We start from the raw sequence: 21052 nt of genomic DNA on the forward strand, positions 1-21052 counted from the left end.
GTGGGGTCTGGGGGGTAAGATGTACGCAGTCCATACTACTACTTCAAGAGAAGTAGAAAGGTTGTTTCCGATAGACCCGCGGCTCAAGACAAGGAATAATAGACAAATACTTAATAAAGCATTGAACAAGATGTCAAGACAAAAATATGCCACCCACAAGGGATAATAAACAAAGAATAGTAAACACATTCATAATAAAGCATACAACAAAGTGTCCTAGCAAGAATAATACATCTACCAAGTAATGTCCTACCCCAACGACTCAAATTGGCACTAGCCTTCTATTCTAATCCGCGCCCTCCAGATCTTCCTATCTAAGATCATGTCCTTAGTGAGCTGTAACTGCTCCATGTCCTGCCTGATCACCGCTCTCCAGTATTTCTTCGGCCTACCACTACTCCGCCTGAAACCATCCAAAGCAAGCTTCTCATATCTACGAACTGGGGCATCCGTGCCCCTCCTCATCACATGCCCGAACCATCTCAATCGGACTTCCCGCATCTTGTCCTCCACCGAAGCCACTCCAACCTTTTCCCGAATAGTCTCATTTCGAACTCTATCACCCCTATTAAGCCCACACATCCAACGCAACATCCGCATTTCCGCCATTTTCAATTTTTGAATGTGAGAGTTCTTGACTGGCCAACATTCCGCTCCATACAACATGGCCGGCTGGACTGTCACCTTGTAGAATTTGCCTTTAAGCTTGGGCGGCACCTTCCTATCACACAACACCCCCAAAGCGAGCTTCCACTTCATCTATCCCGCTCCAATACGATGGGAGACATCCTCGTCAATCTCACTATTCCCCTGAATCATGGACCCCAAATACTTGAAACTATCCCTCTTACACACCGTCTGGGAATCCAACCTTACTACCACCTCGTCTTCCTGCCTCACGTCATTAAACTTGCATTCCAAATATTCTGTCTTGCTCCTGCTCAACCTGAACCCTTTAGACTCAAGGGTCCATATCCACACCTCTAATTTATCATTCATACACCCTCGCATCTCATCAATCAAAACTCCATCATCCGCAAAAAGCATACACCAAGGCACCTCTCCTTGAATATGCCGCGTCAACACATCCATCACCAAAGAAAACAAAAATGGGCTAAGAGTGGAACCCTGATGCAACCCCGTCAAGATAGGAAAATACTCTGAGTCTCCTCCCGCCGTCCTCACCTAAGTCTTACCTCCATTATACATGTCCTTGATTACTCTAATATACGCCACCGGTACCCCACTCACCTCCAAGCATCTCCAAAGCACCTCCCTAGGGACTTTGTCGTACGCCTTCTCCAAGTCGATAAACACCATGTGCAAATCTCTTTTCCTTTCCCTATACTGTTCCACCAGTCTCCGCACCAGGTAAATTGCCTCCGTCATCGAACGCCCGGGAATAAATTGAAACTAATTTTCCGAGATAGCCACTATCCCCCTCAACCTCAACTCGCCCACTCCCTCCCAAATCTTCATAATGTGGCTCAATAACTTAATACCTCTATAGTTATTGCAACTCTGAATGTCACCCTTATTCTTATAAAGAGGGATCATAGTACTCCATATCCAAGCCTCGGGCATTTTCGCCGACTTGAAAATGCCGTTAAATAATTCAGTCAACCACCTTAAACCAGCCTCCCCAAAGAACTTCCAAAAATCCATAGGGATCTCATCAGGCCCCGTCGCCCTACCCCTACGCAGCCTGCGAATAGCCTCTCTAACCTCTTCTACCTTAAAACGTCTACAATAACTAAAATCACGACACTCCTCTGCGTGCTCCAGCTCCTCTAAAACAATAACTCTATCCCCTTCTTCATTCAATAACCTATCGAAGTATGACTGTGATCTCTTCTTAATGTGACCATCCTCTACCAATACTCTACCATCCTCCCTTTTAATGCATTTCACCTGGTCGAGATCACGACCCTTCCTCTCCCTAGCCTTAGCAAGCCTAAACAACCTTTTTTTCCCCTCCTTTCTCCTCTAACCCCACATACAAACTCTCGAACGCTGCTATCTTAGCCGCCGTGACTGCTATCTTAGCCTCCTTCCTAGCTATCTTGTACTCCTCCCTATTAGCCCGTTTCTCATCTTCATCCCTACTCTCACCCAACTTAGCATGCGCCCTCTTCTTAGTCTCCACTTTCTTCCTAACTTCTTCATTCCAGCACCAACCCCCTCGAGAATAGTCGGCACAGCACCTGGAAATACCCAATACCTCACTAGCAGTCTCCTTGATGCACCTAACCGCCCTATCCCACATACTATCCACGTTCCCCCTGCACTCCCACACCCCCATTCCCGCCACCTTCTCCCATATCTCCTCCCTCACATTCGCCGGCGTACGGCCGCCCCACTTAATTCTAGGTCTACCCTCCTCACCCCTTCTCTTCTTATCTTTCTTAATACCTAAGTCCATCACCAAGAGCCTATGCTGGGCTGAAAGATTCTCACTCGGGATGACTTTACAGTCCTTACACAACACCCTATCCCCTTTTGCTAAGAAACAAAAAGTCAATTTACGTCTTGGCTATCGTGCTTCGAAAGGTGATTAGATGCTCGTCCTTCTTCGGGAAGCTCGAATTCACCACTACCAACCCAAAGGACCTCGCAAAATCCAACAGAGCAGTTCTCTCCTCATTTCTCTCCCCAAAACCAAAACCTCCATACACATCGCCAAAGCCTCCGGGTAACGCCCCAATATGCCCATTGAAATCCCCTGCTACAACAATCTTCTCAGAACTAGGCACTCCTTTCACCACCTCATCCAACGCCTCCCAAAACCGCATCTTCTCCTCCCCATCCAAGCCCACTTGCGGTGCATAAACACTACACACAATCAAAGTAGACCTCCCAATGATCAACTTAACAGTCATCAACCTATCGTTGATCCTCTTAACCTCCACTACCTGCCCTCTAAGCTCTTCATCTACTAAGATGCCAACTCTATTCCTCCGCCTCTCGCTACCAAAGTACCACAGCTTGTAACCATCCACATCCCTAGCCTTAGACCCTACCCACTTAGTCTCCTGCACACACGCAATACTGATCCTCCTCTTTCTAAGAATCTTCACTAGCTCTATGGCTTACCCTGCAAAGTACCTATATTCCAAGACCCAACCCGCAGCCTATCAACTCTAGCAACCCGTCTACCTCTACCTCCCCTAATGTTGGGCCTAACCCCCTCTCCCCCACCCGCTCTTCCCTCCTCCCCCACCCCCAACACAGGCCCCCGCCCTAACCCCCTCAGACATGACCCTATCCTACCATCAATGCCTACAGCCACAACTCCCAGAAAAAACACACAACGACGGTAATCAAGCAACAGCAGGAAATAGAAAGCACAAGCACAATATATAGTATGTAATAATAAAGAAAAAGCCAAACCCACCAATTATAACTAAGTCGAGCAGTGGAATAAACCAGAAATATACGACAACAGACAATCCCAACAAATTAAGCACAAGTCAAGAAACAAGAGATAATACTAGAAATTATACGAAGAATGAAATAGCAAAGGTTAGAAGTCACCGGGTTACGCTTGTAGACCAAATCCTCTTTTCCTGCGTGCTATGTTGGGTCCCAGCAAACTGATGCCGAAACTGGTCGCCGGGATAATTGGTCGGAGCTTCGCCGGAGTGCCTCCGGAATCCGAAGTTGTGGGAACCAGATCTGGTCGAAACCAAAAATACCGTCAGATGGACCCGCCGGATCGGTCACTTGTGATCGGAGCTGCGCGTTGTCTGTGTCGTCGGAGTCGAGCTGACAGCAACTTTAACCGCCGACGAAAGCACGAGTGGTTCGTACGACGGAGGGGGACAGGAAACGGGAAAGAGAAAAGGGTAGAGAGAACTGGGGAGAGAGAAGGGGGAGTGGGAGTTATCCTTGCCTGTTACCGGCGCTCCGACGCCGTCGCCAGCGTCAGCCGGTCAAGGGGCAGTGGTCGTGGGTTTAGTGAACGTTAGAGAGAGAGAGAAATAGAGTTGTTAGAGAGAGAGCTCCTAGTAACCATACCATACCACGAAAAACCACCATCCAAACAGTGTACAAGTCTCAACCCACAGTTCTTACTCAAGTCTTGGCTCCTTCGTACATGTCCATCGCCCTAATGTATGCTACAAGTATACCTCTAGCCTCCCGGCATATCCATAGGACCTCCCTTCCCCTGGGACTTTGTTATAACCTTCTTCTAGATCGAGAAACGCCATATGGGGGTCTTTCTTCCTCTCCCTATACTTCTCACCAGTCTCCTCACAAGATGAATGGCTATATAGATGAACTTAAGAATGAAAAAAAAAAAAAAAGAATACTAACTTTTAATTTTTCTTGTTTCAACCTAGTACCTAAGATTGCTAACCTTCAGCATTAGCCAGTTCTTCAACTAGCTCATGTGTGACCATCCTAGATCATTAATAAACGGGAACAAGATCATTATATCCCAAGTAAAATCTGCTGACTAAAGTAAAATACCTCTACTAGTAGACCAAGAATGATTCCAAAAGTTTGAGGATCACCAAATTTCTGTAAACTACATGTAGATGCCCAAAATTCCTGCCATAATCATCCCCTATTGCCAGCATACCACAAACAGAGAACTAAATCATAAGTAGTCAACTAACCGTGGAAGCATTCCCTTGCTTGTCCTGCCATGAGAATAACATCACCACTTCGAACAAACATTGCAAGAGGTGGAATCTCCCTAGACTTTCCCCCAATAAGGAAAATGCCTTTACAACCCAAACTAGAGGAGTAAAAGAACATTTGTTAGGCGTTAGTAATTTTTTCTACAAGAACAAAGTTTTAACTTAATTCAAGAAGGAAGATTGGTAAAATTTCAGCACATACCTCATGCTAACAATAGGCTTATTCCAATCCTTCTCCAGGTCATCAACGTGGCCACCGAGTGTGTCACCTTAAAGTAGTAGAGGAAACTAGAATATTAGCAAATAAGAAGTCAACTGGTTATGCTCCTTTCTATAAACACCTAACATAGGTATAGATTCATATGCTTAAGACCTACAAGTCAGATATTTTAGAACAGGTACCTAGACCAAAGTAATTGACAATTGCTGCTTCTGCATGGAACGCTTCACCTAATGGCAGGGTAGGTGCTGCCATTCTTTCAGCCAACAGACAAAGTGCATCAGGTATCTTGTTGTGAGGCAGAGAAATATTATAGCTCCGCTGAACAAATGCCAGGAAAAAAGATTCAAAACAGATACTACAACAACAACAACAACAAACCCAGTGTATTCCCACTTAGTGGGGTCTGGGGGGGTAAGATGTACGCAGTCCATACCTCTACCTCTGATGAAGTAGAAAGGCTGTTTCCGAAAGACCCTCGGCTCAAGTCACGAGATATCACACAAACACATAGTACAGCACAGAAGCAGATGACATAACATAGATACTGCACCCATAAGGAATATAAAACAGAGTAAAGCAGGAATGCAGGAATATAAAGCAGAGGAAAGCACACAGATTCGTAATAAACATGGAACACGGAACACGAAGCACTGAATACGGAATCATAACAGGAATACACCCCCACCAATTAATTCCCTACACTAGCGACCCGAACTGGCCCTAATCCTCTGCCGTAATTCGCATCTTCCAGACCTTCCTATCTAGGGTCATGTCCTCGGTGAGCTGTAACTGTTCCATGTCCCGCCTAATCACCTCACCCCAGTACTTCTTCGGTCTACCCCTTCCCCGTCTAAAACCATCCAACGCTAGCCTCTCACACCTACGGACCGGGGCATCCATGCCTCTCCTCTTCACGTGTCCGAACCATCTCAATCGTGCTTCCCGCATCTTACACTCCACTGAAGTCACACCAACCTTCTCCCGGATAGTCTCATTCCGAACTCTATCCCCTCGGGTCAGTCCACACATCCAGCGCAACATCCGCATTTCTGCCACCTTCATTTTTTGGATGTGGGAGTACTTAACTGGCCAACACTCCGCTCCATACAGCAAGGCCGGACGGACTACCACCCTATAGAATTTGCCTTTAAGCTTGGGCGGCACCTTCTTATCACACAGCACCCCCGATGCGAGTTTCCACTTCATCCATCCCGCCCCAATACGGTGCGAGACATCCTTGTCAATCTCACCGTTACTCTGGATCACGGACCCGAGATACTTGAACTTATCCCTCTTCCCTACCTCCTGTGCTTCTAGCGTCACTCCTACCTCATTCTCCCGCCTCACGTCATTAAACTTACATTCCACATACTCTGTCTTGGTTCTGCTCACCCTGAACCCTTTAGACTCCAGAGTTTGCCTCCACAACTCTAATTTGTCATTCACCCCCCCTCGAGTCTCATCTATCAGGACTACATCGTCTGCAAAAAGCATACACCACGGCACCTCCCCTTGGATACGCCGCGTCAACACATCCATTACTAACGCAAACAAAAAGGGACTAAGAGTAGATCCCTGATGCAATCCTGTCAGGACAGAGAAATGCTCTGAGTCTCCTCCCGCCGTCCTCACCTGGGTTTTCGCTCCCTCATACATATCCTTAATTACTCTGATATATGCCTGCGGTACTCCACTCACCTCCAAGCATCTCCAAAGCACTTCCCTGGGGACTTTGTCGTACGCCTTTTCCAGGTCGATGAACACCATGTGCAGATCCTTCTTCCTCTCCCTATACTGCTCCACCAACCTCCGTACCAGGTGGATTGCCTCCGTCGTCGAGCGGCCGGGCATAAATCCGAACTGGTTTTCCGAAATAGACACTATCCGTCTCAGCCTCACCTCGACCACTCTCTCCCATATCTTCATAGAGTGACTCAGTAACTTAATCCCCCTATAGTTATTGCAACACTGAATGTCCCCCTTATTCTTATAGAGGGGGATCATGGTACTCCACCTCCACGCCTCGGGCATCTTTGCCGTCCTGAAAATTTCATTGAACGATGCAGTCAACCACCTTACACCAGCCTCTCCAACGAACTTCCAAAACTCCACCGGTATCTCATCCGGCCCCGTCGCCCTACCCCTTCGCATCCTGCGGACTGCCTGTCTAACCTCGTCTACCTTAAAACGTCTACAATAGCTAAAATCCCGACACTCCCCTGAGTGCTCCAGTTCCCCTAACACAATAGCTCTGTCCCCCTCGTCATTCAAGAGCCTATGAAAGTACGACTGCCATCTCTTCTTTATGTGGCCGTCCTCCACCAACACTCTACCGTCCTCCCCCTTAATGCACCTCACCTGATCGAGGTCACGACCCTTCCTCTCCCTAGCCTTAGCGAGTCGGAACAACTTTTTCTCCCCTCCTTTCCCCTGTAACCCTGCATACAAGCTCTCAAAAGCGGCCGTCTTAGCTGCCGTGACCGCTGACTTCGCCTCCTTCCTCGCTAGCTTGTACTCTTTCCTGTTTACCCGCTTCTCTTCTTCGTCCTTACTTTCCACCAACTTAGCATACGCCTCTTTCTTGGTCTCCACTTTCTTCCCCACCTCTTCATTCCACCACCAATCCCCCCGATGATGTCCGGCCCGGCCCCTAGAAACACCCAACACCTCCCTTGCATTCTCCCTAATGCACGTTGCCGCCCTGTCCCACATATTATCCACGTCCCCCCTACACTCCCACACCCCCATATATTCAGAACAGATACTAATCAAGGAAATAAAAAACTAGGAAAACAAGTCAAAAAATTAAATAAAATCAAGTATATGAAAAGAGAACAAATTATACTGCACAGAAGAAGGAAAGAATGATGAGTGTACAATTGCTAAAAAGTCTGATGAGTAGGTGTAGATACCAGAAACTAATGCTAGTGCACAATGAACAAATTATTCAATGAAACAACCTGAGAAGGAAGGAATGTACAATACCTATTTCATTAGTATCAGTCAGTTAAAGAATGTACAATACCTATTTCATTAGTGTTGGTCAGTTTTGACAGCAAGTGAAGAAACAAATGGTACCATATTAAAAATAACATGATGGTATTGAAAGCCTACGTAACTTGGTTGGTAACTTTGGTTCACTGATAAAATAAATACAACTCTATGAATACTACTTTATAAGGGGTGTTATGATCCATGCACAAATGAGAAATATTTAGTATCCTCAAATCACTAGGACGGTATGCAAATGGGCAAGAAGCCATCGAAATGAACCTTTATACAATATAATGCAGTTTATGAGGAGAAAATCAGCAAGACCTTCGACCAGTCAAACTGCAAGCCAAGGGTGCTCCACCGTAACTTACGAAGCAAAACAGAGGCTGGTACTGATCTGCATGTAACTCCTCTGGATAATGCATCTGATTGATCCAAAAAATTCCATGAGGGAACATTTGTGTCGTTCTGAATGATTTCAACCTCTGAGTTATTGGTCCCACGAAACTGCTCCTCGTGAATCAAAACTTTATTATCCTTGGCAGCAGCAAATAAGTCCTGCAGAGTCCCATAAATTGCATTGTGATTGGTCCTGTTAGGAGGTTGAGGAAAGCTTGTTAAACTCTCCTTTATCCATCGGCATTGCTCCTCAACAGGTAATGCTCCAGGAATGAAATAAAACCCTGCAACAATCAGCACAAAGGCTTCAATCTGTAGCATGATAACAATAGAACATTAGTTGAGAAGTAATGTCAATCAATCAACTAAACCTCAACACTGAATAAATTTGCAGCCAGCTATAGTCCTCTATAACCATTTCATTTTATTCGAGCACAAATCATTCCATAGCTAATTTGCCTATAAATAAAAATGCAATAAGAGGGGATTAAATTTGGCATACCGGGATGACTTGCCAAGCAGAAGACAGGACTATCAAAATCGCATTGAATTCGGAAAATGCCCGAGGGAAGTCCACCATTTCGATGGTAAGACTCTGAAATTGACTTAAAATCAATTACCTCCGACAAATCTACTGGTCTCGGTTGCTGCTTTCTCCTGAGTTAAACCAACACATTAGTGTCCCATTACCGGAAAAGAAAAAAAAAACATCCAACTTTAACAAGTTAGTTACTTTCGGGTATTGTCGTAATATAGCTTGTATTTCTTTTCAGCCTTCCTGAAAGCGGCTGGCTCTGAATCGTCGGTGGAACCGTACATCTTCTACACCTAAAAAATTTCTTTGAATTAGGGTTTCTTTAGACGCTATAGGTGGTAATCGGGTTACATTGATTTCCTCACGTGTTTAAGACGTGCTCTCGGGATAAACTACAAAAATGGCTCTACCGGTAGATTTGATTTTTTTCTCGCCCGTACAAGAAGTTCTATAAAACAATCACTAGAGTTGGCACGGTGATTCAACGCATGTATCTCAAGTAAGAGATCGAGAGTTTGATCTGAATAGAGTAAACTTTATGGTCAGTTCTCTATCGTTTAGTGCACTAACAGAGAAATAAAAGATTAGTCTCACGACTGCTGACTGTGGAAATACACTGAAAAACTAAAAAAAATTCTATAAAATAATATTTTTTTTATAGAACAAATATTAATCGCCCTTCTATATCTTAAATTTAGATTTATCTCAAATTTTTTATCTTTCATTAAAAATATATATTTTAGATAAAATTATCTTTTATGTATTTCTGTAATTATTATCATATTATCTTTATAATATTGTAAGAACTCCTAAAGTATACAAGAAAAAAATATATACGAAAAGAAATTGGATGTTTATTTTTAACAATAGAGATGCAAGGTCCGTATCAACACGAGCTTTTTTATTTGGGTTTAATTTGGTATTTATTAATCAGGAAATTGCATGTCATAAACCCAAATATGGGTGGCTTTAGATATTTGACCTCAATAAGAAATATCTTTAAAAAATAACCTTTCTTATTTTTTAAGTATATAGTACAAGTACCATTTTTCCCCTCTATACATCAAATATATTTTTTAAACTTTCCATACTTATTTGTCTCTCAAAATTTATTTTTTATTTTTTTCTTTAATTTTATTATTCTATTTTTTATTATTTTAAATTTTTATTTTTTTCTTTAATTTTATTATTTTATTTTTCATTATTTTTACTTTTTATTTTTCTTTTATTTTTATTTTATTGTTTTAATTCATTTGTCTCAACCTTTATTTTTTTCTCTTTTTTCTTTTTTCTCAAGCACTATCTATTTTTTTTCCCTTTTTTTTTAATTTATTTGTCTTTAACCTTTATTTTTCTTTTATTTTTAGTTTTTATCAGTTCTCCTTTTTCCCTTCATTTTTCTCAAACTTTATTTTTATTTTTCTCTCATTTTTTATTCTCTCATTTTTTTTAATTCTTGACTTTTTTCTTAACCTTTATTTTTTTCTTGACTTTTTTTTATTTCGCTATTTTGTGTGATCGTTTTTTTCTTTTTTCAGTCCTCTTTTTTTTCCTCATTTTTCTCAAACTTTATTTTTATTTTTCCTCTCATTTTTCTTTTTCTCAAATTTTTTAATTCTTCGTATTTTCTTGATCTTTATTTTTTATTTCTTTTTTTCTCAAACTTTTTTTATTTCTGTATTTTGTTTGATCATTTTTTTCTTTTTTTCTCAACCTTATATTTTGCTAATAAATAAAAAATTGGATAATCCGCAAAGAAATTTTCTTTTTTTGATATCAAAGCAAATTTAAGGGCATGAATTGTTATTATGAAGTTCTTTGAAAATTCTTAAGATAAATCGTGTCTGTAAGGCGAGAGTTGTAGAATATCTAATAAATAAAGACATAATGTGGTAGTGTCAACTCTTGTCCGTGGGGCATAATTTATTACTTGAAAGTCCTTGAGCTAAGTCTTGCCTCTAAGGCAAGAGTTGTAGAACATCTCATAAATGAAGACATAACGTGGTAGTGTCAACTCTTGCCCTAAATGAAGACATAACGTGATAGTGTCACTCTTGCCCGTGGGGCATAACTTGTAGTTTGAAAGTCCTTGAACTAAGTCTTGCCTCTAAGGCAAGAGTTGTAGAATATCCCATTAATAAAGACATAACGTGATAGTGTCAACTCTTGCCCGTGGGGAATAATCTATAGTTTGAAAGTCCTTGAGCTAAGTCTTGCCTCTAAGAAAATAGTTGTAGAAAATCTCATAAATAAAAACATAACGTGATAGAGTCAGCTCTTGCCCGTGAGGCATAATTTGTAGTTTGAAAGTCCTTGAGCTAATTAAGTCTTGCCTCTAAGGTAATAGTTGTGGAACATTTCATAAATGAAAACATAACGTGGTAAAGTCAACTCTTGCCCATGGGGCATAAATTTGTAGTTTGAAAGCTCTTGAGCCAAGTCTTGCCTCTAAGGCAATAGTTGTGGAACATCTCATAAATAAAAATATAACGTGGTAGAGTTTACTCTTGCCCGTGGGGCATAATTTGTAGTTTGAAAGTCTTTGAGTCAAATCTTGCCTCTAATGCAATAGTTATGGAATATCTCATAAATGAAAACATAATGTAGTAGAGTCAACTTTGGCCCGTGGGGCATAATTTATTATTTGAAAGTCCTTGAGCTAAGTCTTGCCTCTAAGGCAATAGTTGTAGAACATCTCATAAATAAAAATATAATGTGGTAGAGTTAACTCTTACCCATGGGGCATAATTTGTTGTTTGAAAGTTCTTGAGCTAAGTCTTACCTCTAAAGCAATAGTTGTAGAACATCTCACAAATGAAAATATAACGTGGTAGAGTCAATTCTTGCCCATAGGGTATAATTTATTGTTTGAAAGCCCTTGAGCTAAGTCTTATCTCTAAGGTAAGAGTTATAAAATATCTCATAAATCAAAATACAATGTGGTAGTGTCAACTCTTGCCCGTGGGGCATAATTTGTAGTTTGAAAGTCCTTGAGCTAAGTCTTGCCTCTAAGACAATAGTTATAGAATATCTCATAAATGAAAACATAATGTGGTAAAGTCAACTCTTGCCCGTGGAGTAAAATTTGTAGTTTAAAAGTCCTTGAGCTAAGTTTTGCCTCTAAGACAATGTTAAAGATCATCTTATAAATCAAAATACAATGTGGTAGTGTCGACTCTTGCCTATAAAACATAACTTATTGTTTGAAAGTTCTTGAGCTAAGTCTTGCCTCTAAGGCAATAGTTGTAGAACATCTCATAAATGAAAATATAACGTGGTAGGGTTAACTCTTGCCCGTGGGGCATAATTTGTAGTTTGAAAGTCCTTGAGTCAAGTCTTGCCTCTAAAGCAAGAGTTGTAGAACATCTAATAAATGAAAATATGATGTGGTAGAGTCAACTCTTGTCCGTGGGGCATAATTTGTAGTTTGAAAGTCCTTGGGCTAATTAAGTCTTGCCTCTAAGACAATAGTTGTAGAACATCTCATAAATGAAAACATAATGTGGTAGAGTCAACTCTTGCCCGTGGGACATAATTTGTTGTTTGAAAATCCTTGAGCTAAGTCTTGCCTATAAGGCAATAGTTGTATAACATATCATAAATAAAAATATAATGTGGTAGAGTCAACTCTTGCCCGTGGGGCATAATTTGTTGTTTGAGAGTCCCTAAGCTAAGTCTTGCCTCTAAGACAATAGTTGTAGAACATCTCATAAATCAAAATACAATGTGGTAGTCTCGGCTCTTACCTATGAAACATAACTTGTTGTTTGAAAGTCCTTGAGCTAAGTCTTGCCTCTAAGGCAATAGTTGTAGAACATCTCATAAATGAAAACATAATGTGGTAGAGTCAATTCTTGCCCGTGGTGTATAATTTGTTGTTTCAAAGTCCCTGAGCTAAATCTTTCTTTTAAGGTAAGAGTTATAAAATATCTCATATATCAAAATACAATGTGGTAGTGTCGACTCTTGCCCATGAAATATAACTTGTTGTTTGAAAGTCATAAGTCTTGCCTCTACAATGTAGTAGTGTCAACTCTTGCCCATGAAATGTTGTTTATTGTTCGAAAGTAATAAGTTTTGCCTTTATAATATGATAGTGTCAATTCTTGCTCATGAGATGTAACTTGAATGAATGAAATCGAAGAAAAGAACAAAAATAATAAAAATTGCGAAAAAAGAAGAAAATGAAGAATTTCAATCAAAGAAAATGTAGAAGTTGATAGAAAAAAAATAAAAGTTGATAAAAATAAAAATGAAAGATTAAACAAAAATAATGGTCGAGCAAAATTTAAAAAGAAAAAAATCAAAGAAAAATTTTAATTTTTTTTTTATAATAAAAGTAGACGTTGAAAGGTGTCAAGAAAAAAAGTAAGGGTTGAGAAAAACTAAAAAGAACAAAAAAAAAAAGAAAGAAAAAATAAAAATAATATAAAAAAAAGGTGAGAAGAAAAAAAGGAAAAATATAAGGGTTGAAAAAAAAAAAAGTAAAAAGAGTAAATAAAAAATAAAAATCAAAGTAAAATTAAAAAGAGAAAAAAATAAAAGTTGAAAGATATAAATATGGAGTTGTTATCCATTACGAGAATCATTTATGTAATTTACTTCATTAATCAGGGGCAATTTTGTCTAAAAGAATATTAGTTAATAGGTAAAGGCTATTTTAAGAAAGTTTTTTTATTTGGGGCTAAAATTTGAAAGTCACCCCAATTTGAGTCTATTTTTTAGATTCACCCTTTATTAATAATCAACCAACACTAATGGACCAACCCATTATACAAATTAAAAGCCTACTACTATTTTGCTAACCTGACCCAACCCGAGTCCAATTTAATAACATGTAAATCAGAAAGGTTTCTAAAAAGAATGTTGGTTTCCTAATCCTCTTCTCTTTAACGCCTCATTCTGAAATGCTGCTCTCGTTCATCAACTGTAGCTTTCTTCGATTGATGCTCTGGGTGATCAATGTTGTGCCTTTATTAACGTGGTTTCCTTGTAAAATCAGCTTACAGAAATAAGTAACGCCTCTCTTTATTTGTTTGGCTATTAACTTCTTCAACTAACTTGAATATTGATGCTTCACCTGCTGCAGCTGAGTTCTCCAGTAGATGGGACATTGAGAAATTTTGTGTTCAGCTAAGAGGGATCTAGTCATCTGTGTTAGGTTGTTACATCCAGTGAGTTGGCCCTCATCTTTCTCACTTTGCTTTTTCTGGATCTGGTGTTGTTGTCTTTGATTTCTCTTACTTGTGGTCCACAGATATGGTAGGGATGAAGACAATGGGATGCTTGGACCCACGAGTATTCAGTCAACAGCCTCAATCCCAGGTTTATCAAGCTCCAACTGACCAATAGACCCTTCCATGATGCTAAGAGTCCTTTTTGTTGGCTGTAATAGCTTAGGCTAGTTAGTACATGCACTCTTTTTTATGCTTTTGTCGAATGCACATATGTTGCATGCAAACTATTCATCTTGATTCTCTCCCTGCCCTTTTCCTTTTGATGATGTAATTCTCAAGTATGGACTCTACCATTTATCACTATTTAGGATGGCTTTTCCTCTTTTCTCTAGTTGCTGCAAACTTGTAATAGTGAATGCTCATGTATCTATAGATATGTTTACAAGCTGATCAACTAACTGGCTACCCTCTCTATAAATATGTTGATATTCCACTTGCTTGTCTTGCATGTATTGTTGTATCTATCTGACTATACTTGCTATATTTCATGGGTACTGTCATACTCTTGTTAGGACCTTTTGCATGATGAGTGAGTCCATCTGAATAATCACTTTATTGTACTGTGTTTGTTTGCAATGCTTGGCTACATGTAGAATAGCATTTGCCTTCGCCTGCATATATATCTGCATACTGTTGTGGTTCTCCTCTAGCATATAGTACATCCTCATTCTCATTTCTCAAACAAAATGCATATGAGTTTTCTTCTCCTTCTCCTCTAACAGCTCCATCTGTGTTGTACTTCACCCATCCCTCTGTTGTACCTCCCATATAACTGTAGTAGCCGTCATTTTGCTTTTTAGCTTATCAAAGTCCTTGATTATTTCTGGCCATTCATTAGGGAAGTCAACTGCTGGTTTTCTGACCTTCAATAGTATCGGCAGATTCCTTGTTATATTGTAGATGAGCCTAAGTCCTGTGATGTCCTTGTTGTCATATTTTTTCTTATTTCTTCTCCTCCATAGCTCTCAAAGAATGATGTTGGGCAAAACATTAAAATATGGTTGTTTTCTCTTCTTCACCTCACCATTTCACCATCTAAGTATTGTACCTCTTAGTGTCAAGTCTTGAATAGGTATACTTGTAAAAGAAGAAAAGTAGAACCAGGTCCTGTTAGCATAAAAAGATCTTCTGAAGACATAAGCAAGTGTCTCCACTGCAGGTTAATCATAACACCAGCATTTAGATGGACCCCGCATCCCCCCACCTTCTTACATTGCCATCCACTAGTATTCTGCTTTTCCATAATCTCCATATAAAGAAAACATATTTTAAAAGGTAAACCTTTAATCCAAATACACTTACATTAGTTATTTACATGATCCTTATTCCTGATGTACTGCCAAGCTGACTTAACTGTAAATATTCCCTTTGATTCAATGCTCCATATGGGCCAATCACTATCAGTATCTGTTGGGGGCTTTACTTTAGTTAGAATATGCTCAGCCATCTCTTCTGTAGACATATTTTTGATAACCTATTCATCCCATCTGCCTTCTCTTGCAATATCCTTTACTTGTTGATAATGTCTATTCACATCACAACTTTCCTCCAGCAAAGAGTAAAGATCACCTTGACCAGTCTAATTATCTATCCAAATGTTAGAGTTTTCCTCTCTCAATTGCCATACAATCAAATATTCCACCAATTCTCTAGCAATTAGCATTTTTCCACCCTTGTAACCCACCTGCACCTATTTTCCTCATGACCATTTTTGGATGCTCATTTTTGTAATATTTGTACCTTACTAGTTATTTTATTCATCAGTTGTTGATAGTAGTCCTTCTTCTTCCTCATATAAAAAATGGGACATCTAAGGTATGTGAAGAAAAACTCTTTCCTCAAAATTCCAGTGGCTACTTTTGTCATAACTCCAACTCCATTTGACATACCTTTGTGCAAGTAAATTGTACTCTTTTCTTTGTTTATTTTTTGTCCTAACACCTCTTCATATCTGTCCAGAGTTTTAGTTACCATCTACAAAGTTTTTACCTCAGCTTTACATAAGATAATCATATCATCTGCAAAAGCTAGGTGATTAAGTTCAGGACTTCCGCTTGGCATACCAAACAATTTGAACTCCTTTTTCTATATCAACTTCTTCAGAGTCCTTAACAATACTTCTGCTGCTGTTATGAATAGTGTAGGTGACAAGGGATCCCCTTGCTTCAAACCTCTTGAGGATTTGAAGAAACCTTTAGGCTGACCATTAAGAAGTATTGAATACCAATTATTCTCCAGTAGTCTGTACACCATATCAATAAGAACAATTTAGAAAAACCCAATTTCCTCAACACCTTGGTTAAAAACAGCCACTCCACCCTGTCATATACTTTCATCATATCTAGTTTCATAACCATATTTGGAGGTTTTCTTCTTTTTCTTATTTATGAGATAATTTCCTGCACCATCATATATTCTCAACAATACTCTTCCCTTGTACAAAGCCTGCCTGCTCTGGTGATATCAACTGAGGAAGTAATCCCTTAATTCTCTCATGAATAATTCTTGAAAATATTTTATTCACAAAATTACTAAGAGATATAGGCCTCATATCAGAGAAGGTTTCACTACTAACTTTTTTGGTAATAATACCAAATTAGTATTGTAATGAACCTGGGAAGTTAAAATCCACAAAAGAAGGTTGTAAGCATTCTCTGAATGTCCTGGTGGATGATCTCCCATGCATCTTGATAAAAAGCCCTTGTTATTCTATTAGGACCCCCTACACTATTCCTATTCAGCCCCATTACAACTCTTTTACTTCATCTTCTGTTGGAATTGTCATAATTTCCTTATTATGTTCATCATTTATCAGACTAGGTAGTTCATCTAACAAAGAAAAATCCTCTGTATTCTTCTGCTTTGTACACTATTTCTGAAAAATGTGATAACTGACTCATCTATGTCTTGTGTTTCTTCATCCATTCACCTTCTTCATTCTGAATTCTACTAATCCTAAGTCTACTCTTTCTCCCTTTAACTATAGTATGGAAGAATTTGGTATTCCTTTCCCCATCTTTAAACCATTCATACCCTGCCTTCTGCCTCCAAAAATCTTCTTCTCTTTTAAGCTGCATATTTAGCTCAGCATGAGCCTTAAAAAGATTTTCTCAGTTTGTTCCACTTGGATCCTCTTCAAATTGCTTCTCTTTTACTTTGATAATATCTTCCAATGTTGCAATTACCTGGAATATATTACCAGATTTCTCTTTACTCCACCTTGTAAGAGCTGTTTTTGCTTTTTTTAGTTTCTGATGAAATACTATGAATGGATTGCCTTCTATCTCTGATGTTCAATTCTGCTTTATCACCTCCATGCATGATTCTTCCTTAAGCCATATATTTAGAATTTTGAATGCTCTAACCAAATGCTCTATTTCCCTTTTGAATTAAATTAATAAAGGAGAGTGAACAGATCCACTCTTAACTAGATGTTCCACCTCCATTATCTAAAACACATTTTGTAGCCTGTCATTACACAAAATTCTATCTAATTTTTTGAATATATAATCCTCATCTGTTCTTCTATTTCACCAAGTGTATTTGCTCCCCTTAAATTAAATCTCTTCCATATTACACAAATTAATACACTAATTAAAATCATGTGTTTAATTAATTGTAATAGGTAGACCCCCCAATTTTTCCTCTTCACTTCTTATTACATTGAAATCTCCTCCTATTAGCCATGTCAATTGATATGAACCAGCCATGTCTGCTAAGGAATCTCATAACACCAGTATTTCATTTGAAGTGCATTTTGCATATACTAAAGTAACTATCAAAGAAGCATCTGCATGTTGATTTGCAAACTTCAATGATAACTGTTGTTCCTCGTCTTTAACAGTGCTAAATTCAGCAATTTCATCCATGAAGGTCTATATTTTCCTGATGCATTCACTACAACATTTTTCATACCCAACCTTCTTATATAATTTTCTATATGCTGACCATCTTGAAATGGTTCCATGATTCCTATGAAGTAAAAATGATGTCTCCTTTGCATTGTGATTAATCTTGTAAAGGACTGTTGTGTATTGGCTGACCTTATGTTCCATATCAATGCATTCATCTTGACTTTGTTTTATCTGTGTGACTCCTTGTATGCATTGTAGCTGCACTGGTACTGGAACTCTTGTTCTTTTTCTTTGCTCTTCCTTGCTTTTCTTTCAATGACTCTATTTGTTTTGGTGACAAATCAGCTGCCTTATCCATTTGATTGATATTGCCTTCCAAGTCCGTCCCATCTAGGTCTTCCTTGGCCTTATTATAACTTTCCAATAAATTCTCCGACTAGATTGCTATGGGTGAAATATATTCTATCACCATCAGTTCATTTGCTTCTTCATCATACAACTGCATTTGCATATCTTCTGCTGCCTTTTGTGAAACTTCTTTGCTCTGAATCGCTTTTCTTGCTCATCTATTATTTATTGATTATCATCACTTTGTTGTACCACCTTTTTTTGGCTATCCTCCTTCTTATTAGTGTTATTACTTGAGTCTTGTGATATTGGTATCTCTTCTGCACCTTTTGAAGATTGCTTTGCATTTGAAGTTTTGCCAAAGCTTTTGTTCACCTAATCTTTTGTGCTGACTTTCTCTCCTACCACTTATTTAGCATGGTCACTATTCTCTGCTTTCTATTTGTTCACTTTATCATTGTCCTCTACAGCCTCTAGTGCATCAAATGAATTTGACACCTCCAACTCTTTTTCTTTCTCCTCATTTACCTCTCCTAAAATATGTCCATATCTATCCCTCATGTACCTATTCCTCTTTGTTAGCCATTGTTGGCTATTTGTATTTCCACTCCTTGCCTTATCTTGATCATGTTGTTCATTCCTTTGTTTATTCTGTTTTTTTTCATCTGCCTTTGTTACTATTTCATTACTTTCTTCCTTCACCTTGTCTTATAATTTTGGGTGAATGTTCCCACAGCTAGCTTCATCATGCCCTTGTAAACAATAACCTTTACAGTACTTTGGCATGTAATCATACTAGATTTGTACCCACTTAGATTTGATTTCCCCTGTACTATCATTTTCTTCATTGATTTGTATCCGCTGAGGTAATTTTGCAACTAGATCTACCTTTACCTTAACTCTTGCACAGCTAGGTCTGGTTTGATTCTTAGTAAGTCAGGCATAGAGATTCAAGCTACTCCAATTGTTGTTTCGATATCAGGCTCAAACCATGGATCTCACTTCAATGTCCTCATCTGCCAATACATATCCATCAATTTAATGTAAAATGCTGTTGTAGATAATAATTGAACGTAGTCCTTTAAAATGTCTAGACTTATTAACCCATGCCTTGCATCCAATGCTCCAATTGTACAATTACCCTTGATCCTGTATTGAGCTGGAATATTTTTTCTCAATACATCAATATGTGATTTTCCATTGGAGAATTTTTCGATAATACATATTGTAGTTTCTCCTGCATGATTAGGTTACGTACTTTGGATGACTTCCACGTTATCGTAGGCTCCCCATTCAGCATTATTACGAGTTTAGGTGGAACCCTAATATTATTGTTATCCACTGCTTTGGTCTTCAAGAGATCTGTAGTACTATAACTCCCCTTCTGATTGTCATTACTATTCTCCTCATTAATCCATTTGTTACTTTCATCCGGTGGGATAGTCCCACCAGCCACATTGGCCATAGTGGACGGTGATTGGCTAGGGTTTGAGGTGTAGGTTACTAGGGTTTGAGGTGTCGTATATTTTAGTTAGTTGAGGTTCCTTGTTTAATGTGAATGCACTAGCTCAATATCAAAGCAATATATTTATGTACTATAAGCAAGATGTTTTAGTACCAGTTAGAATTGTAAGTAGCAAAGCCAAGTTTTATAATATAATTATGCATATCTTATTTACATAATGAAGAAATTCGATGCATCACAAGGTTCAGAGATCTTTGATCAATGGATATTTAGAAATGTAGTTGTTGTAATCGTCTAATATGTTTCTTGACTCCTCCGTCGAAAACCTTCTGGATAATAAGTTTGATAAATTGAAAACTATTAAGTTTATCCCGACTACACTCCTTGTTTCAGTTGTCGGGTTGAGGGAGCAGGGAAGTGAGCACAGCCCATGCATGTTTGGTATTAATTTTCACTACTGCAGCGAGAGGCTCTGTTCTATTTGAATTTTTGTCCTCTTCTTCATCCCTTGTCTCTTTCATCCTTTGCTGATTGTAGTTGTAGCACTGAGAAGATATATTTTTTACCAGCTCAAATGATCCGGGCATATCCTTTCTGGTATTGGATTCTTGTTGCTACTAATAAGATCAGGATTTTGTTTTTTACTACAAACCTTCTGAACTACACGATGTCTTATATTTTTTAATTTATCATCTGATAATGGGTTCCTGAAGTCACTCGAAGTCACTTAGCTGCAAAATACCGAAGAATTGAACATCTTCCCCACATTATTATCAAGAAAAATTAGCATCAAATGAAAATTTGAGCCCCAAGGTCTCACCATAATACACTTTAAACATTTTGCTTCGATCTCCATCTACCCCCTCGTACCAATTTTTGACCTTTAACCAGTGTTGTATACATTTCACATGATAAGTATGCCCGCATTCCATCTTTCTTATTTTATTTCCAACTATATACTTCTCCTATAAATATAAAGTAATTATGTGCTTAGTGACTGAAAATACGCGATCATCTAGATAACGCATCGTAAAAGTTTAAGAAACACATGAAGGCTAAATATATATTGAGATGTCGTCCTATGGCCAGAAAGTGGTCTTATAGTCATTCTCACACCTGTAGAAGATTAATGGAAATCAAAGAACAGGTGGATCATCTTATCTTTTAGAGAATTAACAAATGTGACTCTAATTTTTAGTGGGATAATTGGTCACACATGGGACATCTTGGCCCTAAGGTGAGTCTTCTAAGTCTATTAGAATATCTACTTCCTCTTATTTTACTAAAAGGTCTTGGAATGTGCAAAATCTTTCTTAGGTTCTTCCTAACAAATATTGTGTAGTCTCCCGAG

The 21052-nt window shown here is 38.8% G+C and overlaps 1 protein-coding gene across 6 annotated transcripts in view; it reads right to left on the reverse strand.

Moving 5' to 3' along the window:
• LOC107870685 (alpha-ketoglutarate-dependent dioxygenase alkB) overlaps positions 1-9221 on the reverse strand; it is a 21930-nt gene extending 12709 nt beyond the window's left edge. For 4 of the 6 annotated variants that reach the window (XR_007055764.1, XM_047413050.1, XM_047413049.1 and 1 more), the window contains exons 1-7: positions 8996-9219; positions 8765-8919; positions 8188-8546; positions 5303-5413; positions 5049-5187; positions 4849-4915; positions 4623-4744 (exon numbers count right to left, since the gene is read on the reverse strand). Coding sequence is in view for 5 of the 6 variants with exons in the window: in XM_047413050.1 (XP_047269006.1) it covers positions 4623-4744; positions 4849-4915; positions 5049-5187; positions 5303-5413; positions 8188-8546; positions 8765-8919; positions 8996-9081 (1039 nt within the window). In the remaining variant the exon portion in view is untranslated. Of the gene's footprint in view, positions 1-4622; positions 4745-4848; positions 4916-5048; positions 5188-5302; positions 5414-8187; positions 8547-8764; positions 8920-8995 lie in introns of all 6 variants that reach the window. The other 2 variants (XM_047413048.1, XM_016717286.2) reach the window with 2 other exon arrangements.
• Between the last annotated feature and the right edge of the window lie 11831 nt (positions 9222-21052).

Source organism: Capsicum annuum, chromosome 5 (genome assembly GCF_002878395.1).
Source record: "Capsicum annuum cultivar UCD-10X-F1 chromosome 5, UCD10Xv1.1, whole genome shotgun sequence".
Lineage (NCBI taxonomy): Eukaryota > Viridiplantae > Streptophyta > Magnoliopsida > Solanales > Solanaceae > Capsicum > Capsicum annuum.